Source organism: Molossus molossus, unplaced genomic scaffold (genome assembly GCF_014108415.1).
Source record: "Molossus molossus isolate mMolMol1 unplaced genomic scaffold, mMolMol1.p scaffold_m16_p_14, whole genome shotgun sequence".
NCBI lineage: Eukaryota > Metazoa > Chordata > Mammalia > Chiroptera > Molossidae > Molossus > Molossus molossus.
In genome coordinates this window covers 19420194-19444395 of record NW_023425349.1, presented here as the reverse complement: position 1 = coordinate 19444395, position 24202 = coordinate 19420194, and the positions used below count along the sequence as shown (strand labels likewise).

At 51.3% G+C, this 24202-nt stretch overlaps 1 protein-coding gene across 5 annotated transcripts in view; it reads left to right on the top strand.

Moving 5' to 3' along the window:
• The window catches only part of RGS3 (regulator of G protein signaling 3), a 121349-nt gene that overhangs the window by 55129 nt on the left and 42018 nt on the right, over positions 1 to 24202 (top strand). For 3 of the 5 annotated variants that reach the window (XM_036260445.1, XM_036260446.1, XM_036260450.1), the window contains 2 exons: positions 2764 to 2807; positions 8736 to 8858. In XM_036260445.1, the coding sequence (XP_036116338.1) occupies positions 2764 to 2807; positions 8736 to 8858 (167 nt within the window). Of the gene's footprint in view, positions 1 to 2763; positions 2808 to 8735; positions 8859 to 13199; positions 13982 to 24202 lie in introns of those variants that run through there. The other 2 variants (XM_036260448.1, XM_036260451.1) reach the window with 1 other exon arrangement.

Below are 24202 nucleotides of genomic sequence, written 5' to 3'. Positions count from 1 at the left end.
CCTGGCCGGTTTGGCTCAGCGGTTAGAGCGTCGGCCTGCGGTCTGGAGAGACCTGGGTTCGGTTCCTGCTAAGGGCGCGTACCTCGGTTGCAGTTTGTCCCCGGCCCTGGTTGGGTCGTGTGGGTGGCAACCACTCGATATGTCGCTTTCACGTCGATGTTTCTCTCTCTCTCTCTCTCCCTCCCACTCTATCTGAACAAAATATCGAAAAATGTCCTCGGGTGAGGATAAAAAAAAAAAAAAAAAGGCAAATGTCCCCATCCCCTTTCCTTTACACTCACCCCATGTCCACACTCTGGAGAGTCTGGAGCCCAATCTAATGTTCAGAAGGGTTTCCAGGGGACCGAGTGCTCTCCGGGGTCAGCCTGCCTTTCCACAGAGGCGGCTCCCTTGTGGACCCCTCGGAGGCTCCGAGCCTGCTGAGCACGGCAGGCTTCCTGTCTCCCTCGGACACTGCCGGCACGAGGCCGCGGTGCGGAGTAGCCTTCAGTGAAGGGCCGGGCGATGCAGGAGGGTGGTGGGTGCTGCAGGGCAGGAGTCCCCAGCCGTCCCTCGCCACGGGAACGTGTCCTGGGCTGCATTGCCCAGCTCGGCCTGCGTCTCCCCGAGGCCCCCACATCCTAGCTCTCCCCTCCCTGCGGCATAGAGCCTTCTCTTCTCTGACTGCCAACTTCCGAAACCCCAAATCTGTTATTTTCTTAGATCTTTTTGTTTCTCCCTTGGCACCGAGGTCTGCTTCTGGAAAGTCAGGGAAACGTCCCAGTGTGTTTTCTCAAACAGAAGAAACCAGCTCCTTGTGTTTCCACCCTCGGCAATGAAAAGAACTGGCAGAGCGTGGAAATGACGGGGTCCTCAAACATGAGGGGCTTCTGAGTCAGGGCCCCCTCCCTCCCAGCCCCCCTCTAGGTGGGGAGAAGTAGGAGTCATTCCAAGTCCGAAGTGAACCCCATTTACTCATGGCCTATTGCTCTCTGGCTCTGGTTGGCACCCTGGCCCAAGGGATGGCTTTGCCCAGGGAAGTGCCCACATGCTTGCTCGGAGGGGCCTGGCCTTCACTCCCATGGGGGCCTCACTACTTTTCTTAGGGATAGGTTGACCCACTGTCTCTGTTTGTACCTTGCCACCTTTACTTTGCAATGCATTTTGCAATTTTTTTTTACCCTGGCTTTGATTCAGGTGTGTGTGGAGGGGTCTGCTCTGAGCCCAGCGCGGGGCCTGGCTCCTTGAGGGGCAGAGGCATTTGAGACGCGGGTGTGTCTGGTTCGGAGCAAGGGCTCTGGAGCCAGGCTTCCTGGTTGGAAATCTTGGGTTTCCCCCTTTCTACCCAGGACGTGTTACTCGAGCCATTTGTGCCTCAGTTTTTGTCTCATGAGTCATGGGTGGTAATAAATAAACCCTGCCTCCTGGGGGTCTGAGGTTGAGCTCATTCAAATGAAGCATTTGGCACAGTGGTTGGCACGTAGCACAGTGGTGCTCTCAAGTTCGGGGACGCTCTAAGTGTTCACTGTTACACCACGTGCTCTATGGTTGCTGCCCTCCAAAAGGGCAACCTGCCTGGGGAGATCTCTTGCTTGCAGTACAGAAAGTCCCTCACCATCCTGTCCTGTGCCCGGACCGTGCCTGGTGAGGAGCAGCCTGCAGCCGGCAGGGCAGGGGTCACAGAGGAGGGTGGGCTTCTCCACACCGGCTGTCCCTCCATCTCCACACCTTCACCGGTGCTGCTCCTGCCTCTGACATGCCCCTTTCCCTCTTGAGGTCAAGCTCAAAGGGACCCTCCACCAGGACACCTTCCCTAACAGCCAGGGGTCATCTTGTGGCCCCTGTGCCTCTGAAGCACTCTGCTGAGTCATCTGCTGCCTGTGGGTGGGGACCCCGCCGTAGCTCCTCTGCTGGGGGTGGGGTGGGGTGTCCAGTTGCCCTCCTGGAGAATGGCTGAATTTGGGGTTCCAGACCGGGAGTGAGATGGGTCTGGGGAAACACACTGAGGGGCTGGGCCTGAGCTGGGAGGCCACCTCTGAGCTCCACCCAGCCCATGATGGAGGACCCCTTCCTGCACAGCCCGTAAACCCCACCCAGCGACTATGTGGCTCCTTGTTGAGCTTCAAAATTTCAAAGGAAATTTCAAAATGTTTAAAGGACAACTCAGCCCTGGCCGGTTTGGCTCAGTGGTTAGAGTGTCATGAGCCCACAGACAGAAGGGTTGCAGTTCGATGCCCGGTCATGGGCATGTACCTGGGTTACAGGTTCGATCCCTGGGAGGCAGCCAATCCATGTGTCTCTCTCACATCGATGTTTCTCTCTCTCTCCCTCCCTCCCTTCTACTCGCTCTAAAAATCAATGGAAAAATATCCTCGGGTGAGGATTAAAAAGAGAAAACAAAGTTAAAAGAAAACCCAAATGTGTGCGGCCTCCGTGTCCCTCATCGCAGAGAGTGTGGAGGGAGGAGGCCCCTGGGAGGGATGATAGCCCCCTGCACCTGGCTGTTTGATGCCAGCGGGGCCCCTGGCCGCCTCTCCTGGGCGTGCGATCTCAGCACTCCTCGAGTCAGGCTGACCCGCAGGCAAAGGCCTGCAGCTGTGCCTCAGCCTGGTTAGTTATTAAATGACATTTGCTCCAAAGATTTCCCTGTCTCCTGTGCAGGCTTCTTTCTCTTTTTCCAGGAAGTACCCCATGCAGCCCTCGGGGTGAGCCAGCTGCTGTGCTTGAGCACACGGCTGAGAGGGTAGCCAGTTCTAACGCAGGTCTTACTTTTTGTTCCCAAAGGTTCTTCAGAAGACCTGAAATTCTGTGTGCTGTACCTAGCAGAGGTGAGTCCTCCTCTCTGACTTTGACGAGAGATCTGTGCCCTGGTGCTTGGCGGGATGTTGAGATGGGTTCTAGTGCAGGGTTCTGATGCCCCTCCGTCCCGCCTCGTGCACTGGTCCTGGCAGGTTCAGCAGGGCAGTTCCCTGCCCCACAGAATAGGGAACCCCTGCCCGGCTCTTACCTTCATGGAGAAGAGCAGAGGACACCGTGATCTCCTGCTCAGGACCTCCTGGTCCCCAGCACCTGCAGCGGTCAATGTGAGGGTGCGGCCTGACAGCTGTGTGTCGCCCTGTTAAGTTGGGGGCCCTTCCTCTGCAGAGTGCCCTGCCTCCGGTGCCCGCCTCTTTCTTCCTCTTTTTCCAGGAAATACCACCCAGGCTCCCTCTTAAGGGTCTTACCAGTGTTTAAAACGGCCTAAAGGTAATTGTACCTTTACCTGAGCCAGATAATACAGGCTAAAGAACACATTAAGTGTGTGTGTTCTGGTTTGGAATGACGCCCACTCAGTGTGATTGGTATTCTTAGTTATCACAGTCTGACCCGAAGCTCGGATGCGCAGTGTTATGCCGTTGCTGAGCAAAAGTGGGCAAATATCTTATTACTTGATATGATTTGGGAGATAAAATATCATTAAACACAGGGGTTTAATCAGAGGTTCTTGGTAATGAAAAATCTGAGAGCTACTGAGCCATCATATTCTTTTAGATTTTCAGCGAATTTTCTATTCCCAACCTGTGTCTCTGCTAATATGAGCAGGGGAGCTGTCTGTCCCAACCAAGGATTCATTAGACCCATTCCTGTCCTCTGCTTTTGCTTAAGTCTGTCGCACCCAACAGTCCTGGGAACCTGCCTGACTTGTGGGAAAGTCTACACTGGCCACACCCTGTGCGTAGGGCATGGTCTACACTGGCTGGCCAGGAGGAGTACACCCTTTTGAGAAGGAATGTGTGTCATTTGTGATTGAAAATCATTTCTTGCCCTGGCCAGTTTGGTTCAGCAGTTAGTGCATCGGCCCACGGACCAGAGATTCCTGGGTTTGGTTCCTGCTAAGGGCATGTACCTCAGTTGCAGTTTGTCCCCGGCCCCAGTTGGGGTCGTGTGGGTGGCAGCCACTTGATGTGTCTCTCTCGCATTGATGTTTCTTTCTCTCTCTCCCCCCCTCTCCCTCTCTCGCTCTATCTGAAAATAAATGCAAAAAAAAAAATGTCCTTGGGTGATGATAAAAAAAAAAAGAAAGAAAATCATTTCTTCAGTTCCTGGCTAAGATCAGAGATGCAGGCCTTAGAGACAGCGCCCTCCGGTGAACAGACCTCTGGGGAGAAGACAATTTGATAAGTTAGCTTCAAGGGAGAGCAGAGAGTTGCAGAGGGTAGTGCACATTGTCAGAGCTGAGCCGGGGACCCTGGCTGCCTAGAATGGCATCCTGAGGGCCCAGAGGCCATGGATACGCTCCCCTGTGCCAGTACGTCGCCCAGGCACTGGGAGTAGCTGGCGGAGGCACTTCAGAGCTAGCGGGTGGTCGGTTCTGCAGAGCCCAGTGAGCAGCTTGGAAGCTGTGAGCCAGGCTAGGGGGAGCCAGAACGTGGGCCCCTCCATCCTCACCCCTTTGGATTCCGAGTCACTCTGGCAGGGCCAGAAGCTCTAGGTTCTTTAATGCCAAGAGAGCTTCCTGCCAAGCTGGGTTTGTTTTTCCCAGAGAGCAGCACTTCTGCTCGTTCGTTTCCTGGGAGCTGTGATCACCTAGCCTTCCAAAGACTGATGAAGGGATATTGATCTGAGGCTTTTTATTTCAGTCAAGTGCCAGGTGATCTGAGTCCAAGGAGCTGGGGGATGGAAGCTCCGAGGCAGCCAGAAGCCTCTCTTTTCTCTAAATGGGCTGCTGTGTGTGAGAGGCATGTCTGTAATGAAGGAAGGCAGGCGCCTGCCTGCTCTGTGGCCCGGGACAGGCTTGACACGCAGCTTTGGATCCCACGGAGAAACTGAACTCACAGTTTAGCTGTAACTTCCCATAAGTTGTTTCTCTTCATTGCCCAACAGACAGGTGGCACCCAGAGACGATACCAGGGTGAGAGAGTAGGATGTGGAGGGGGTTTTCCACTGCTCCGAGAAAGCCCCAATTGCCTGGCTGGCAGCTGCTCTGATTGTGCCCAGCAGTAGGTCCTGGGTGGGTGTCCCCTAAGTAATCGTTGGCCCTGAGGTCTCTATTGCCCTGGACAGGTGTCCTCGGCACCTGCAAACTCATGGGACAGATGCAGCCCACTACTAGCTTCAGAGCACTGGGGGCGTTGGGTCAAAGTGCATGTTGGCTGGGGACCAAGGTAGAATCTGATACTGGCTCCATTAATTTCAGTCTGCACTTTGGGGTTAAGAAGACCTGGGTTTGAATCTTGGCTCTGCCATTTTCTACCTGAGTGATCTGGGCAAGTCACGCACTCATCTCTGAAACAAGGCCGATGAGGCCCACTTTGCAAAGTTGTTGTAATGATTAAATGAGATTCAATAAGAGACTGTGTCCAAGGCACTTAGCTCAGAGCCTGGCACACAGTGAGTGCTCAGTAAATGGCAGCTATTATTTTGTCAGCTTCATAACGAGGAGAGCTTTCCATAGTCATTTCCTCTCCATTAGAGTTATTGGTCTTTTAAAAAGAAAGTTAAGAGGACTATCTCCTGTTCTTTGCAATGTACATATGCAGTTGTACAAATGTGGCAAGATCACAAGCTCTGGAGGAGACAGAAGGCAGACTTTGAATGTCTCCCCTCCTGAGACCTCCTGAAGCCACCAACTTAACCTCTGAGCCTCTGTTTTCTCATCTGAAAAATGGTAGCATCTGTGCCTTTCCTTACTCCCTGTGTCATTGGGAGACTGAATTAAAAGAGAGAAAACATCGTCAAAGCACGTAAACAAATGTAAATTGCAGAAGAAGGGGTTTTTTGGTTTTTTTTAATCCTCACCCGAGGACATTTTTTTCCATTTTTTTGCACAGATAGAGTGGGAGGGAGAGAGAGGAAGAGAGAGAGAGAGAGAAACATCGACGTGAAAGGGACACATCGAGTGGCTGCCACCCGCACGACCAACCAGGGCCGGGGACAAACTGCAAACGAGGTACATACCCTTAGCGGGAACCGAACCCGGGTCTCTCTGGACTGCAGGCCGATGCTCTAACTGCTGAGCCCAACCGGCCAGGGCGAAGAAGAAGAGGTTTTTACAGAGATAATATTAACTTAAGAACAAGGAGGTGAGGCAAGATGGGGATTTTAAAGAGGTCAGGAGGAGCTGGGTTTCTGGTTAGATTTGGGGATGCTCATGTTCGAATGGAGAGGTCTGGGCCTGGCTAACCACCCTGGGGTTAGGAGGCCCTGCCTCCGGAGGAGTTATGTGAGGATGCCTTCAGGGTAGCTTACACCCTGACCCAGGAGCCTGGCACTGAGGGCCGGGTATGCATCAGCTTGCAACTGATGGGTGGATCACACAGTGGATTAAGAGTGACAGTTCATATTCAGGGGCAGCCAGGCTGGCACTGGGGTCCCTGATTTAGACAGATTCAGGCAGATGGGAATGCAGCCTGCCTGGAGGAAGCTAGCCCCGGGCGGTGTCTGGTGGCCAGGCCAGCCTCTAAGCTCTAGGCAGCACCTCAAGCGGAGCCTGGGAGCAAGGGCTTCTGATAGTGTGTACCCAGCTAAGACAGCTAGCCGCCAGATAAGGCCTGGGTGCAGGTCCTTAAGATTAGAAGCCTGTCTTGAGATCATGGATGGGAATGTGCTTTTAAAAATTGATAATTAGATAAAAGGAATTATTATTAGGCAGAATTATTGCTTCAGAACTGAAAGAGAGGAGGATTGGGGGCTCAGGAAGATGGAAGGATTTGCTGAAATCCAAATAGCAGCGTAGAGGCAGAACCCGGATGGCTCCTGCCAGGCCCAGCTCTGTGGAATGGTGGCCCTGTCCAAGCTGGAAGGGGCCGTAGTCCCTGCCCCACCCCTCCCCTCACAGGAGGAGCACGAGGAGACGGAGCAGAGGGCCTGCTGGTTCTCTCCTGCCCCCCTGACTTCTCCCTGGGGCATCTCGGGGTCTTTTGCTGGGTATGTCCTACTCTGTAGTGGGCCGGGGGTTCTGGGAAGTGGAGGGAACCTGTTGTGAAGTGATAGGTTTGCCTCACCATCCGCCCAGTTCCCAGAAGCCCAGGGGCAGGGCTTTCTTCCCTGTCTCCTCCGATGCTTTTACGAAGATCAGCTTCTGAGCACTTTTGGGCTGGATGGGAATTGCTGTACCTAGAGTACACTTAACATGGGCGGTATCCCCACCCTGAAGGGTGGCATTCCTGAGGGTTGCATTGGATGGCAGGATAGGAAATGTTCCCAAACGCTGTTAGATGATGCCTGAACCACCCAGCCCGGAGCCTTTGCATTTGCTGTTCCGTCTGCTTAGAACAGTTTCCCCAAGCACTTTCTTGGCTGACTCCTTATTGTTCAAGACTCACTGGAGTGCTGCCCTTCAGAGAGCCCTTCTCTGGCCACCAGGCTCAAGTAGGGCCTCTCCCTCTGTGGCCTTTTCACAATTCGAAATGATGTTGTTGAACTGTTTATTGTCTGCCCCCAAACTGAGGGCAAGAGCTCGGTCTCTCTCTCTCCCTTTCCCCCGGGACCTAGTACAATCCCTGACACAAGCAGGTGCTCACAAATACGTGTGGAATGGGTGAAGTCCTGAGTGACAACAGTGAGAGCTGCTGTTTGTTGAGGCCGGAGATGGCCCGCGTCGCTTGCCCCCCAGTAGCTCTGAGACGTGGGTGATGGCATCATCAGTCCCACTTTACAGACTCTCCTGAGATCATCAGCTAGGACGCGGCAGCGCTGGGATTCAACCCAGGCCTGTCCAACTGCACGACGAGGAAGGAGTGCACACAAACACTGTCTCCTCTGTTTCAAGCCATCCAGCCTGTGCTCTTAGCTCCCTGGCTGAGTTCATCTAATCGCAGCCCTGTGAGGTTATAATCAAATTCCAGCGGAGTCAGAAAGAGCTCCTAATCCCCTGAGCGGAGTGTGCTGTGGCGGTGATAGCATTGAGCATGCTGTGCCGCCCCTCCCGCCCCTGCACGTCTGACTGCCTCCGGGCTCATTCCCTGGGTCCCAGCAGCCCCCTGGTGCTCAGGCCAAGCTGCCCTGGCTTTGACCTCATCCCAGAAGTCCCTCCAGGGAGCCAGCGCTTACCGAGGCATTACATGCCAAGCACTGTGCTAGGTCCAGATGAGAGGCCTTCCAAGTCGTCTCTAGTCTAGTTGGGGAGATGACTGCAGCGTTAAATAGGATTAAATAGCAAAGCGAGATATAAATGATGGCAGTACCAGAGACTTGCTGTTATGCTCAGTGCAGCCCAGCAGCCGGCATGGATCAGACCCAGCCCAGGTGCCTGGCAGTAGAGGGGCTGTGCCTGCCGAAGGCTTCTGCTGGTATACCCATCCAACCACCTATCTAACCTTGGCCTGGTGATCAGATGAGCGTGCCCTGGGTGGGGGTGGGGGGGGTCCTATGAGCTGAGGGCTCCACAGAGCATCAGAAGGGCGGAGACCTTGGCCCTCTGGGTTCCCCACATGCTCTCCCAGCTGCTGCTTTGTGTTGTGTGTCCCTGGGGGTGACCTCACCATTTCTGTTCTGTGGCTGTTCTGTGGCTGTCCACTGTGTTGGGAACCACCGCCTCCCTCCCTTCCCCCAACCTGTGGGCACAGGGCTCACCAGCTGGTCCCTGAACCAGCTTCCCTGCTCCTGTGGTTGCCTCCGTGTCACTGGGGATTAGTGTGCATTTGTGGCTTTTAGTGAGCACTCCTCTCCCGGCTGCAGCCTCGCCTTCGGGAGCCCGGGGATGGGCTTGGGCCTCGGAGCCCCCAGAACCAGGGAGCTGCCCTGACCGTCCCTTTCTCTATTTTCCCTGACGTCAGAAGGCAGAGTGCTTATTCACTTTGGAAGCGCACTCGCAGGAGCAGAAGAAGAGAGTGTGCTGGTGCCTGTCAGAGAACATCGCGAAGCAGCAGCAGCTCGCAGCCTCGCCCCCGCAGAGCAAGGTAAGCCTCGCCAGTGGCCAGCCGCCGGCCGGCGGCTTCCCCGCAGGGGCCTGCGCCCTTGCGCCTCCGAGTTGAGTTTGGGGCCAGTCTGAGCTCAGGACTTGGATCTGGACAACGAGCTCTTGGCAGGGAGGCCTGTGCTCAAATGTCTCTCCCCCTTGGCATTTCACTGGGTCTATTGAGTGGGTTTCACATTGCTTGGGTAGAACAACAGAGCCAAACTGAGCATGACCCATCAATTCTCGACTCTGTTCTTCAATTTGACCATGGCAAGGTCTAATTTGAGCTGGCCTCCCTGCTGCTGCCGGGCATGTGGTCCCCCTCTGCCATTGGGCGGATTGTGCCAGGGGCAGCACACTGGCGTTTAATGCTGGCCCAGGGCAGACATAATTGGGAGGGGATATTTGCGGCAGAAGCTGTTCTAGTTTGATGCAGGTCACAGCCCACTGGAGCCAAGTGGAGTTTGCTGGGGACTGGGGGCCAGCCAACTGGAGTCTCAGGGCAGACTAGAGACTGCCATCTAGGTTGATCTGAACCAGGCCCCCTCCGCTGGTCCCGTGCCTGTGGAGGGGCTGGGATAGGAGCTGGACCTTTGTCGCCTGGATGCCAGCCACAAGGCACAGTTGTATTTCCCCATTTGTGAGTTGCTCAGGTCCCTTCTCTTGTTAAGTGTTGGCCATTTGGGGATTCGGTCTGGTTGGCTGCAAAAGGAGCCAAGGTGGCTGGTCTGCTGGACGGGGGGAGAAGAGGATGACGGAGAGTAGCAGTCTGTAAACTCACAGGCTTTGTTGTTTCTTCCTGATGCGTTAAAGCCCAGGAGCCCTGCGCTTAGGTGTGTGGCGGGGGCAGTGGGGTCTGCTGAGGGCGGACGGTGGTCGGGTGGTGGCTGGGCAGTGGTGCTCCGGAGTGCCCCCGCTAGTCCCTAAGGGAGTAAGCCCCCGAGAATGATATAATCTCAGACTTGGCAGTGACCTTGTTTCACACCAGCCAGGTGCAGAATAACTTGATGAGAGAGGATGTGGGAAGGGCATGGACTTTTGTGTGCACCCTGCTGCTGACTGGTGGTGTGCCCTTAGGCAAGTCACTATACTAACTTGAGCTTTGCTGTCCTCATCTGGGGACAACCCTCAAAGGGTTGTGCGAATCAAAGGCGATGGTGCCCACACAGTTCACAGCATAGTGCTTGGTATGCAGTAAGCGCCCAGTAGCTGTGAGCAGCGCACTGTCCCCAGCTCCGTCAGGGCTGCTTGTTGCTACGCTGGCTGGCTGGTTCCCAGCATCAGGTTCTCGTACTGCACAGAGACCCCGGGAGCTGGAGGCTGTCTTTCGCTCTCGAACCTGGTTTGGTTACAGTCAGAAGCCAGGCCACCCCCTTTTCGCCAGGGCAGCGCCCAGGAGGTCGTTTGGCCAAACTCATGTCCCCCAGCTTTCTTGTGTTTTATGTCTTTGGCTTAGCCCCTTCTGGTTTGGGGGGAAGAGTGTGTCGGCAATGGCCTTCTCAGTACCTCGTGGAGTCTCGCCACCATCGGTCGACTAAAGGTGTCCTAGGTTTCTGAGACACGCTCTGGTCTCTGCAGGGCTGCGGGCTTGGCCGACTGACTGATCCTGGAAGGGCCCCAGGTTTTGGAGCCTGGCTTCTGGGCCACACCAAGATGTATGAGCATCCTGGGCAGTTGGAACGCCTTTTCAAATTAAAACTCTTTACACATGTGTTTCATGAAGACGTTGTATGCTGGGTAGGAGAAAGGTAAAGAGCAGAGGCTAACTGCTGGGATAGACTCAGAATTGCCTCCCCCCCGAGACCTGGGCCCGTCCCCAGCCTTGCACACCACACTTGGCCCACCCTCCTTAGAAGGTCACCTGTGTAATTGGGCAGGCCCCTTGCGGAGGTCTCGCTGCCCAACTTTATCCCCTCCCACCGTGCACACTAAAGAGTCTTAGCAACTATTCCTTCTGGTCACTCGCAGAATGCTCTGAGGAAAGTTTGGTAAATATGGTTTTCTCCAGCCCCACGTAGTTGCAGGAAGGCTTTAGCAACCTTAAAGGACTTGGCCTAGGTGGCCGTCCACCCAGCCACAGGTTGTCCCCTTATGCTCAGCTCCATCCGGCCCTGGCAGCCTCAGCGGTGACTGTGAACCTCCTTGCCAGGGCTGGGCCACAGCCTCTCCACTAGGGTTGCCGTCCTCCAGGGCGGCGAGAAGGGGGCGGGCCAAGCGGACTCAGACGCCAGCCTCTTGCTCTCAGCAGAGTCCTGCCTGAACAACTTGTCCTGACTGAGTAGCATGCCTTTTTAAAATGTCCTTTCTTTGTTCTTTCTGGAGTGTTCCGCCTTCTGCCGCACAAGGGAAACCACTGCCAAAGCCCCCCCCCCCCCGAAACGCTTCTCTGGGGAAAGAGGAGCGAGCAAGGCAGCTCCCTAAAACTTTTATGCTGCCCGTTGTCAACTTTGTTCCTTCAGTAGTGTTTGCTGACACCTTTCAATGGGGATTCTTCAGACATTTCAAGGAATACAAAGTTTCCCCCAAATCTGCAAAACATAATAAATGTGATATGCCCTGACCACGAAATGCTTGTGGGGAAGGACAGACGGAATCAGGGCAAGGTGGATTCGAAGAAGGATAGAGAGGCAGGTGTGCCACTTCCTGCTGTGTGACCTTTGGCAGCCACTTCCCACATGGCCCCCGTGGTTCCCTCTGCGCGTCGGTCTGGTGGCTCTTTCCAGCTCTTCAAGCTTTGCGATTAGCAGGAAAGCTGAGGACCTGGGGTCGTCCCGGCTCCGTTAGCGAACTATGCCCTGAAGATGTCTGCATAACTTGGCAGCCTGTGCAATCTGCTGTCTCGGGCCAGGTCTGTTTCTCTCTTGGGGGTGGGAAGGGGCAGGTACAGGTTTTCTGTGCTGTCTCTGAGGTGCCTGTGGCCTGTGGGTTGCAGGGGGTAGGGTTCCCGGCTGTGGCAGGGTGGACACGTGAAGCAGGCAGCAGGCGGGCTGCAATTCTTCTCTGGGGAATCCACTGCCTTTTTCTTGCTCACTCTTTGCTGACTACAGTACGAAGGAGGCTGTTCAGGGCTAGTCTGCGTGCTCTCCATCTTCCTGGAGAAATAAACAGCCCACTCCCTCCACTCTCTCAGCCTCTGTCTTCTGCTCACCATTCCCTTTTCCTCATTATCCATCCCATCTGTTGCTTCATTAGCTATCCCTGGAGGGAACCTACCTTTCTTCTTCTGCCTGGGATAACTTTTACTGAACTCCCCGTGCAAGGCATGCTGCGATGCGTCTCATCTAGAATAGCTCACAGGTGGTCCTACCTGTGGCCATTGAGATTCTAAGCTAGTAGGGACAGATACACATTACTTTGGCTATTCAATCAAACATACATAATAAATGCCCACTCTCTGCCAGATGCTAGTTTAGGTCCTTTGGGGTCACAGAGATAAATGAGACCTGATTCCTGTCCTTATGGCATTTTCCTTTAATTAGACAGATGTAACAAGGGCACCAGAGTGGCAGTCTGAGTATTAAAAGCCGTGCCCGCTGGATCCGAAGAGCAGTGATCCACTCAGTGAACCTCCAGAGCCCACCACGTGCACAGCACTGGGCAGAGTGTTGGGAAGACTCTGAGGAGAGTAGACTTTTGACTGAGCCATCGGGGATGAGAAGGGGTGCACTACAGCATGTCCTACCCTGTTCTCCGGGTACGCCCTGGGCTTGGTGGTGGCAATGCCCGGATGAATCTGCCACACTCTTTCCTTGGGAGATCACAGTCCAGCGATGGAGACAGATATGCCAACAAGTCATTCAAAAAGAACATAGGAAGCACTGTGGGAGAGATAAACTCTGACCACTCTGTGACCTCAGGCCAGTCACTGAGCCACTCTGAGACTCAGTTTTTCCAGCAGCAAAGTACACGGATTAATAGGGCTCTTGAGAGGATTAGGCTCGTGTCACTGCTTAGCAAAGTGGCACACAAGAAGAACTCTGTGAATTATTGTTGTTAAAGTTATTGTATATGGGAAGATTCATCTGGTGGCCTTGTTCATTGAAGCTGAATGCTGCCGCTCTGAGCACATGTGACGACTGCTCCGTATCCCTTCCTGTACCAACTGCTGTATTCCAGGCCCAGGCAGGAGACTGAGGCCTCGGGTCTGCTCTGGCTGTAGGACTTCTCCCAGTGCGATGCTGAGGTGTGTGCCACCTTGTCATCTCCACTGGGCAGCTAGACGGGGCCGGAGGTGCCAGGGTCTGTCCGAGCGCCTTAGAAAGGAGCAGGGGCAGGTCCTGGAGTCGGGCAGCCCAGGCCTGAGTAGACAGCAAGCTAATTCCAGTTCTGTCTGGTTCCACAGAAACTCCACCCTTACGGCTCTCTCCAGCAGGAGATGGGGCTGGCCAACTCAACCAATGCTACCCAGGATAGAAGCTTTACCTCATCAGGACAGACTCTGATTGGCTGAGCAAACCCAAGGGCGGGACTCTGCTTCTGGCAACTTAACCCTTTCTTGGGCATCCCCTACCACACAGTAACCTCACCTCAACTGGACCCAAAACTGAGGACCAAGATGGTGGGCCTAGGGTCATCTGAAGGGAGCAGCCCCGTGGGTGTGTGTGAACTGCATCAGAAGGACTACAGTGGTGTGAGAGGCCCCATGGGCACGTGCAGACTGCCATCAGAAAGTCCCAAATGGAGAAGACTCAGAAAATTATTCCCCACAAGGAAGAAGGAGGTGAAATGGCATCTGGGCTTCTGGTGGTTCCAGCGCCTGCCTTGGGGGCAGCAAGAGCGGTTGGGAGAGGTCACCCTGGCGGAGAACAATGCCGTGACCCTCCGCTGCCAGAAGACAGCTTCACCCGTTCATTCATCTGTGCTCATTCATTCATTCCTTCATTCAACAGATATTTTGGGAACATCTAATTTATGCCAGGCTCTGTGCTAGGAGCTAGAGATACTGTGGAGGGTGAGATGGACATGGCCTCTGCTCTTATCAAGATTTCAGTCCTAGTAGGGGAGCCGCACTAAATAAATGGACATCAGCGCGCGCACACACACACACACACACACACACACACACACACTCGTGATTGCAGACTGTGATAATCTACGAAGTAAAAGAACAGACTCCTTTAAGAGAGAGAATTATTTGGATTGCTGTGTGTGTGTGTGTGTGTGTGTGTGTGATCATAACTTCTAAGCTGAGACTTGCAGGCCAGAAAGGGCTTAGCCAGTAAGGGACTTTGGAAGGAGTATTCCAGGCACGTGGAACAACCGCAGAGGGTACCTGAGAAGGGAAGCTTGGCATTCTGGAGGAACGGGCCCAGGCCACTGTGGCTGGAGCTCAGTGAGGAGGCAGATAAGGCAGGTGGAGGCCAGATCACACAGGGCTGTGGTTGCTAATATTTTGTTGATTTCATTCTAGATACAGTCAGAAGCCAGTGAATGCTTTTGAGAGAGGGAGTCACAGAGTTTCAGGCACATTTCTAGAAGGTCAGTCTTAGGAGGGGCCCAAGTGGCTGTGAGGAGATCAGTTAGGGGTCCCTTTAGTCCTTCAGGTGAGGGGCGGTGGTGGCCTGTACTGGATGGTGGCTGAGGAGGTGGGGACGTGAATGTCTAAACCCTGGGAGGTGGTGGAGGCTCTGGAATGAGTAGAGAGATCCCCTGCTTCCTCCCCCTCCCCCACCCTCCTCTCTCAGTGGATGCAAGAGAGGACTGGGCCTTCCTCCCAGACCCCCCTGGCCAGGCCTGGGTCGGGACCAGTGCTGAGTTCTGGGAACGTCTCTGAGAGTTGGGAGCAGTGGGTGCTTCTTCTGGCCAAGGTGGGCAAGCCTACAGCCCCCAGCCTCAGTGGGGGTCGCCTGTGCTGCCCTCCATCCTCTGCTGAGTAGTCTGACCGGAAGCTGGAACACAGCCCTCTGAAACTGACTTGGTTTGTTTTCTGCAGAGCTCCTCAGGTCAGGCACCGGGGCTAGGTGTGGCTGAGCACTCTGGAGGAGACGGTCCTGCCGCACGGCTAAAGAATGACCTGCCCAGGGACCGTGATTAGAGCTCAGCCTGCCCCCTGCCTGTGGCACCTCGCTGGAGCCCAGGGTTCGGCAGCTCTCACCCTTTCCTGACTGCTGAGACCTAGAGCGGGAACAGCCCAGGGCCACAGGTGTGAGTGGCAGAGTTATGCATGAGGGGGGTGTAGGACCAGGGTCACTTGTATAGGAGGACAGGGTCAGAGAGGCTAAAGAGGGGGCTCAGGCCAGAGAAACTCTAGACCCTGGATACTGCGTTGTGTCCTGTAAGGCCTCCTAAGTGTCATTAGGGAGGGGTCTTGTGCCCTGGTGAGTTTGCTCTAAGGGTGGCCCAGAGAGAATTCTTCCTGACCTCCCACTCTCCCTCCTCCCAGTCTAGGAGAGGTCAGGAGTGTGGTACCAGCAGTCTAACAGGGGATGCATGTATTATCTGTCTGTGACTAGGCCCGTTCCCCCACCCGGCGGGGGACTAGACTGGGCCTGAAGTGGGACAAGTGATACAGTGTCTGTCACCAGAACTCAGCCCCGGGGTTAATTCTGAGAGGCTGAGCGGCTGGGTCTGCACAGACTGAATTGCAGCTGCACTTTGATTTCATTTGATTCCCTTACAAAATGACATTAAGGGGAATGTGGGGCCTAGGAGAGCTGCCTGTCTGGGAAGACAGAGAGCTTGTCTCTCCGGGACCTGCTGACCCACCTCTGTCCACCAGACAGGTGCAGAGGGCAGGCGTTCTGGGCACAGGGAAATGGAGAATCCAGTGCGGCTCCCAACCCTGGGGACAGCTTTCCCCCCAGCTTGTCTCAGTGAGCTGCTGCGTTGGGTGGATGCTCACGTCGGGGTCCTCGGCCCCGCTGGCTGTCGGGGAAGCACCAGCTCCTGAAGGACCCCGTCTTCTCAGGGACTGTGGTCAGAGTACCATTGCTGCTCTGCCTCTCAAATCGATGACAGCTAATTGGGCTCCACCGGCTTGAGAAGATGGACTCTGACTGGTGGCCACCGCTCTTCGGCACCCCCTTCCATCCCAGCCATCCAGGAAGATGAACAAGCTATCAAAATTGCATTTGAGAGTCATAATCACGGGAAACACAGCCGAGCCCCTCCCTCCACATAAATCACCCTAAGAAGCACACACAATGGTCTCTTTCCTGATGGGCCAATTGTCTTGGGTTGGTGTCTCGGCCCAGGCCGGGGAGGATGGGAGCACAAGCATTCATTGTTGAAAAGGCCATCTGTGTGATTTGAATACAAAGTGACCCTTTCAGTTCCCCACACACCCTCTGATCCCATTTTCATGTCTTCTTGTGTCTCAGGCTCTGGGTCTTTTGAAACTCTGTCCTGTACGCGGTCACACCTGGGGCTCTGCTGGCCCTGGGTCTTTTGGCCCTTTGGGAGTTGGGACCTGTTGGAAAGAATGGTGCCATTTATTTATGTATGTCTAGCATTTTTAATTCTTTATTTTATTTTTCCCCATAAATTCTGCCACCAAAGTCCTCATTTCTCACCCACATTACCAAGAGGGCTCTGTAAAGTGAAGGTGCAGACAGTGTCACAATGTGGCAGGGCTCACGTGACAGCATGGGCTTTGGAGACAGCAAGCCGGGTCCCCAGGCATTGCCTCCCTAGGCCTCCAGCAGCCTGGTTTTATGGATGAAAGGAACTAGGACTCAGAGATGTTAAGTGATTTATCCAAGGTCACACAGCTGGTAAGAGGCCGAGCTAGTTCTCCAGCCACAGCCTTTGAACCTAATCCATTGCTCTTTCCGATGCAAATATTTGCCTTTTAGGAATGAGAGTGAGGGACATCAGTCACCTCCTCCAGGAAGAGGGAGGAGGAGGCTCTCCTGCATGTAGAAGTTGTGGCCCTTTAAGCTCTAGAGGGGATGCTTTAGGACAAATAAGTGAGATGCAGTATTCTCCACACAGTGGGGAACCCCCAGAGCTCATATTCCTGAGGGGTGGCCCAAGCCGAAAGGATCAGTAGCTTCACACAAGATTTGAAAAGTCTGATGTGAAAGGAAAGGTGGAGGTCCTTGAGTCAGGCCGGAGGTGGGCTGGGTTGGCACGGGGACTCTCGTGTGACTCCCTCCCCCTTTGGGGTCTGGCATTCAAGAGGACCAGCAGACACAGCCTTGGGGTACCTGGCAGCAATGGGGCTTTGGCCGAAGGCAGGAAGGGACGGCTTCAGGTTCAGCCCTGGTGTGCTGAGCATGAGTCTGGAAGGAGGCCTTTGACCTGGGCCCTGTTGAGGGCAGAGAGAGACTGTTCCAGGTTCTGGGCCAAGATCTTATTAATTGGTCTCAAATCTCAACTCCAAGTAACTGGGAATCTTTGGACTGGATTTCAGATATCTCCCAAAGAAGCGGACTCTTCCCTAAATGCTAGCTGTTCCCAGTCCCTCCGGCTCCTCTGCCAGCGCCTTGCTGCCTGTCTGGCTGGGATAGACTGCCTTCTTCAGCGTCTTGCCCCTGACTCAGCCATCTTGCTCTTCTTTTTTTTAGCTCCTAACAAAGACAGCTCGACTTTACCATCTATCCTGTCTTGACCTTATCTCCCCTCAAGCCTTTCTCTGAATAGGGTCTCCATCCTCCAAATTGTCCCCAGATCTTTGATTTAAGGGTAGAACATAAACACCAGGTAATTGGTGAGCACGTAGACTGAGTCTGGCACAGTGCCAGGCCTTCGACCTACATTGTCTCTGCTGTCCTCATTTCAGCTGCACGGGGTTCATTGTCCCCCTTACACCTTTACTCTCATTGTACCCGGTTGACATATGAGAGTGCTGTCTTAGAGAAGTTAAGAACCTTGCCCAAGGTCCCACAGCTAGGGGGCGGCTGGGATCGGAACCTGGGTGGCCCAGCTCCAGAGCACCTGCTTTTGATTGCTTTCCAGTGACCATGGACCGTCCATGTCAAAGGGGAGGGGAGGCTGAGCAGTCCCAGGCCTGCTTCAAGACCAGTCTGGGAGGCCCTGGTCTTCAGAGTCAAGCTCAGGTCCCACTGGCTCTCAGGCTCTGTTCCGCACTGCCCTCCTGCTGTGTGCTCACACCCTGGCCACACTGGGCTCTTCTCCCTCCCCAGAGCCCCAAGCGCATTCATGTTTAGACTGTTGGTTCTGTCTGACGTCGCCTGCTTTCCTCTGTTGTCTCTGCCGGAAGCAGTCCCTGACCTTCAAGGTTGGCACCTCCCTGAGACATCTTTCTCAGGCTTGCATCAGAAGTCACTGCCTCTCCCTCTGCATTTCCGTAGTATTTTGTTCATCCTCAGCACAGAGTGCTAGGCAGACGTGTCTCACCTGCGAGACTGTGGGCTCCTTGAAAGCCAGTGGAGGCCCTATCCTATTTATGTTTCTGCTACTGCCTGGCCCTTAGTAGATGTTGTAGAGTTGAAATGGGTCACACAATTGAAACCTCTCATGTTCTAAAATCCGAGGCTCACAAATAGGAAGTGACCTGGCGAGTGGCAGAGCTAAGACTCAAAACTCCAAGTTTTTTTCTGTTGCACCTCAGTTTTGCAAGACCAGAGCCTGGATCCCCCCTTGGTTTATTAAGCAATCTGTCCAGGTTCACTTCCGGGTCATGGATTCCATCCTATTCTGCGTTAACTCCTGTGCATCCTTGGAGGGAAAAGAGCCCTGATCAGAACTGCTCGTACGGTTCTCTCCCCTCTCACTGAGCCCCTTGCCCCCAGGGTCAACTAGAGTAGGATTCTGAAGATCTTGGTTCAAATCCTGATTTTTCTGGTAACTCTGTGTGACTTTGGGAAAATTACTTCACCTTTCTTCAACACAAACCCCAAATTGGGGAATCTAGTATTTATTTTGTGAGTGACTAGAAATTTGATAGAACCATAGACTCTTTGAATGTGGAGTTGAAAAGCTTCCCCACTGAGATCAATTGATTAACCAGCTGATTTGTAGAAACTAAGACCCAAAGAGGCAAGAACTTGGCCAAGGGCACATGGTTGGAGCTGGAGCTGGAACTAGGACCCAACTCCCTGCCTTCTAGGCCAGTGCTCCTCCGCAGTGGCTTTCGGAGAGTTTGCCAGGTTGGGAAGGGGAAGGACACGGATTGTCTTTGAGATGCTCTCGTCATCTCACTCAGCTGTGTTGTCATTAGGAAAAGTAAGTCACCGCTTTAGGCTGTAATGGAAACAGTGAGAAATGCCGGCTAAAGGCGTGGGGAGAGGCTGTCCAGGATGCTGACTTGTCTGTAAATGCCCGGCGCGTTCTTGCTGGAGTGGAATGAATGAGGCCGCTGTATTCACCTGGAGGTTCGAGTACGGCAGGGGCAGGACCGGTGGAGACGCTCCCAGGGGTCTGTTCTAAAAATAGCAGTGGGATCAGAGCTGAGGGGAAGAGGAGGGGGCTCCTTCCTCTTCCTGCCAGGCCCTTTGTGAGGAAGTGCCATAGATTTAGAGAATTGGGAGGGTCTGGGAGGGTCCGGGAGCCATCAGCCCTCACACCCCTTCTGCCACAGAAGAGGAGGCTCCGGAGGCCGGAGAAGGGAAAGGACTGGCCAGCAGCCACGGGGCCCAGGGAGAAGGTCCCAGAAGGCCGGCGTCTTCCTCTTGCTGTTTCAGCAGGGCGGCTGCAGGCCTTAGGAGGTTTTCTCTCACTGCCTCCAGGCAAGCACAGGGCCTGGGAATTCCTGGGGCCGGATGTGGTCGGGCTTCCTGAGAGTCGCCCAGCAGGCGAGGAGTCCCCTCTAGTCTGCCCTGAGCCCTGACCTCAGCCAGCTGGCCTTTGAGCGCCACGCCTTCCCTTTTGCTGGTGTCTCCATCCCTGCTGATTGGTCCTTCTGCCTGCAGGGAGAGAAGACAAGGGCTGGCACAGAACTGCTCTGCAGGACGGAGGGTCTAGTGCCCTGGGACCTCTTTTCTCCCCTGCCCCAGGAACAAGCAGAGGCAGCTAAGGTAGAGGCAGGGCTGGGTTTAGAGGTAGGCAGGCCAGGGTTCAAATCCCAGCTGTGCCTCTCACTAGCTGTGGGATTACTGGTGGGTCACCTAGCATCTGTCAAATGAGAGGAGGATACCTCACCTACCTCACTGGGCTCTTGAGAGGATCAAAGGGATGGGTGTGCAAAGTGCCTGGCGTGTAGAAGGTACTCAGTAAAGGTAGCTGTCATCACCAGATCGAGCATGAACACATGCTCAACTCCCTGCAACCCCTTCCTTGAGGCCTCCACCCATGGGGGCATGCAGGCGTTTGTTTTTAATGCAGTTGACATTTCTTGTGTTGTTGCAAAAGTTACTCATGTTTATCATGAAGAAAACATTTCATACAGATGAACCAAGAGAAGGAAATGAAGTCACCCTTAATCCCAACACCCAGAGATAACTGCTGTTAACTTTTTGGGGTGTATCCTGTCAGGCAATTGTTTATACACACATGTATCTTATTTGCAAATTGCTGTTACTAGCGCACACAATTTTCTAACTTGCTTTTTTCCCATTTGATAATGTAGTGTATCCATGTTTCCTAGTCAATAAATGTTCTACAACATCATTTTTAGTGCCTGCAAAGTATTTCACTGTGTAGAGAAACAGGCTTTATTTAAATAATCTCCAGAAGTTTAGCATTTAGGTTGTTTCATTGTTATAAAAACCTGATATTAAATAAATCCTGTTAGGTGTATCTTGGTATCTCCAGCATCCAGTGAAAATGATTGACCCTCCACAAATATTTGTTGTATGAATGAACATTTTGTTAGATAGAATAAATTCCTGGTAGTAGAATTTCCATGTCAAAGAGTATGTATTTATAAAAGAGGCCTTGATACCTGCTGCCAGATGACTCCAAAAACAGTTGCACTATGTAATCCCTACTTCAGATTGACTGATTCATCCTGCTTTGCCCAGAACGCTGCCATTTTAGCACAGAAAGTCTTGCTTGCTGGGAAGCCTTTAGTCCCAAGCAAACTGAGACCATCTGGGTCAGAGTATGCCCATTCTCCCACACCTCACCAACGCTGTGCATTGCTGTATTTTCATTAGTAGGTTCATTTCTCAGATTACTAGAAATGTTGAATATTTATTTATATGTCTTTTCGTCACTTACGTTGCCTCTTTTGTGAATAGCCTGTTCAAGTTTTTTTTTGCTCATTCTTTATTGTGTTGTTTATAGTTTAATCATTATTTCACAGGAACTCTATATAATAAGAATATTTGTGTTAGCCTTTTATTTTTATCACTTTTAAATTACAAGTGTTTCTGATTTATAGGTAGTTCACATCTACAAATTGTTTGGTAGCAGCTTTCTTGAGATATTATTCACATATATAATTCATCGCCTACAAGTATACAATTCAGTGGATTTTTAGTATAGTCACAGACTTGTGCAATCATTACCACGATCAATTTTACAATATTTTCATTATTTCCAAAAGAAACCATACCCTTTAGCTATCACCCACCAATTCTCTCATCTCCTCCAGCCATAAGCAGCCACTTACCCATTTCTGTCTCTATAGATTTGGTCATTTCATGGAAACAGGATCATAGTGTCTGGTCTTTTATGACTGGCTTCTTTCATTTCGCATAATGTTTTCAAGGTTCAGCCATGTTGTAGCCTGTGTGTCATCCTTTTATGGCTGGGTACCATTCCATAGTGTGGCTCTACCACATTTTGCTTCTCAATTGGCTCTTGATGAACATTTGTGTTGTTTCCACCTTTCAGCTATTACGAACAATGCGGCTATAATTTGTGTGTAAGTTTCAAGGTGGACTTACGTTTCCATTTCTCGTGGATACATGCCTAGGAGTGCACTTGATGGGTCCAGTGATAACTCTACATTTAACTTATTGAGGAACTGCTAGACTGTTTTCCAAAGTGGCTGCATAACTTTACATTCCCACCATCAGCGTGTGAGGGTCCCAATTTCCCCACATCTTCTCTAACACGTATCATTTTCCCATTTCTTAAATTAGAGCCATCCTAGTGGGTGTGAAGTAGAATCTCCTTGTGATTGTGAATTGTGCTTTCTGATGACTAATATATCTGTAAATTTTTAAAAATATTTTTTCCTTTGGTGTTGTGGTAGTCACCCCAGGATTATATAATAGTCATTGCTCCTCCCTTGGACTTGTGGATTTATTTTTCAACTTTCAACATTTTAGTCTATTTGGAATTTACTTTGGTGTATAGTATTAGGCAGAATGCTTTTTATTTTTCTCAGTGATTTGTTTCAATGCTGTTTACATTGTTAGCATAAGTACCCTCTCATTACTCTTCTTTAAATTTGTTTATTTTCTATTCTCACATATTTATCCTTTTAAGTGAAATTTAGTAAAATTTTATTCAGTCCCTATATCCTGCCTGCCTTCCCCAAAAATCTCATTGAGATTTTGATTATACTTATATTAAAACTATACATCAAAAGGGAGTATCGAGATCTACACAACACTGTCTTTCCACCCAGGAATAAAGTTATGTCTCCTAATTTATTCATATCTTCTTTCAAGGTTTCCAAAGTAATGTTTTGAAAAAAATTTTTTATATAGGTCTTGCATATTTTTTTGTTAAACTTATTTGAGGAAATTAAAAAGTTAAATCTATTTACAAATAGAAATGTTTATTATTTAGCATTATATGTGTTCTTTGATAATACACTTGTACAAAAACTCCGAAACATTACTGAACTGAATAAAATAAAGGAAGAAAATCCCCATTCCCCCAGCTCTGGTATAAGTTTGGTGTGGTCTCTCCAAATATTATTCCATGCACATATGTAGACATATATTATGTTTTATTTTAATAAATAATATCATCATACAAAAGTTTCTATAACTCATTTTTAAAACTCAATATAGCCTGCCCTGGCCGTTTTTTCTCAGTGGTTAGAGCATTGGCCCTTGGACCAAGGATTCCGGTCAATGGCATGTACCTCGTTTGTGGTTCGGTCCTAGCCCTGGTCAGGGTCGTGCAGGAGGCAACCGATGGATGTGTCTCTATCACATCGATGTTCCCCACCCCTCTCTCTCCCCCTTCCACTCTATCTGAGGATAAATGGGGGGAGGGGAAATCTCAGATAAAGATTAAAAAACAAACAAACAAAAATCAATAGAGCCTATAAATCTTTTACATCCGTATCTAAAGTTCTCTTTCTTTTTAGTAGCCAATGGACTGTAATTTATTTAACTACTCCCTGTTGATGTGCAAGCAGGTGTTTCCAGTGTTCTGATAGTATGAGCAATGCTGCTGTAAGCATCCTAATAATGTCCTGTGTATTACGTCCTATGGCATATTTCTGTAGGACAGAGTGTGACACACGCTACCAAAATATTTGCTCTGCAAATATTTTCCTTCTGTTTAAACATGTCATCTGCCCAAATCTATTCTTATTATCCCCATTAAAAATGTATTTTTATTGATTTTTAGAGAGAGGAAGGGGCAGAGAGAGAGAGAAACAGCGATGGGAGATCAAAATATCGATAGGCTGCCTCTTGCACGCCCCCTACTAGGGATCAAGCCCACAACCCAGGCATGTGCCCTGACTGGGAATTGAACCAGCCACCCTTCGGGACAATGCCCAACCAACTGAGCCACACCAGCCAGGGCTTATTGTCCCATTTTACAGATGAGAAAGCAAAGGAACAGAGAAGTTAAGTAAATGTACAATTGACATTCCTGTTAACAGTGAATGAAAGTGCCTGTTTCGCTTGGCTGTGGTGGCTCCATGGTTAGCATCGACCCATGCACCAAGAGGTTGCTGGTTCGATTCCCAGTCAGGGCACATGCCCAGGTTGTGGGCCTGATCCCTAGTGGGGGGTATGCAGGAGGCGGCCAATCAATGTTCTCTCTCATTGATGTTTCTGTCTCTCTCCCTCTCCTTTCCTTTCTCTCTAAAACCAATAAAGAAAAAAAAAAAAAGCCTGTTTCCCTGCACCCTACCTAATACTAGGTGTTACCGCTCTTTTAATTCTTTGTTGGTATGAGAAGTGAAAAAATGTATTTCATTTTAATTTGCAGTTGTTGGATTATTAGTGAGGTTGGGCTTCTCCTTATATTGATCAGTCATTTATATTTCTTCCTCTTTGCTCGTCAGTTTGTATCAGTTGACAAGTTTTCTACTGGGCTTTTGTCTTATTTGTAAGATCCCTTTATATGGTTAGAATGTTATCTTATTATATAGGTTACAAATATCTTTTCCAGTTTGCCATTTGTTTTTTAATTTTATGTATAGTATCTTTTATCATTCAGAAATTAGCATTTTTTTGTAGTGAAATCTTTTCATAATCAAACCTTTGGTGTAGGAGGGAAGAGGGCTATACTTTCTAAGGCCTTTCACATTCCGAGATTATAACAAATATTCTATATTTTATTCAAGTACATTTATATTTT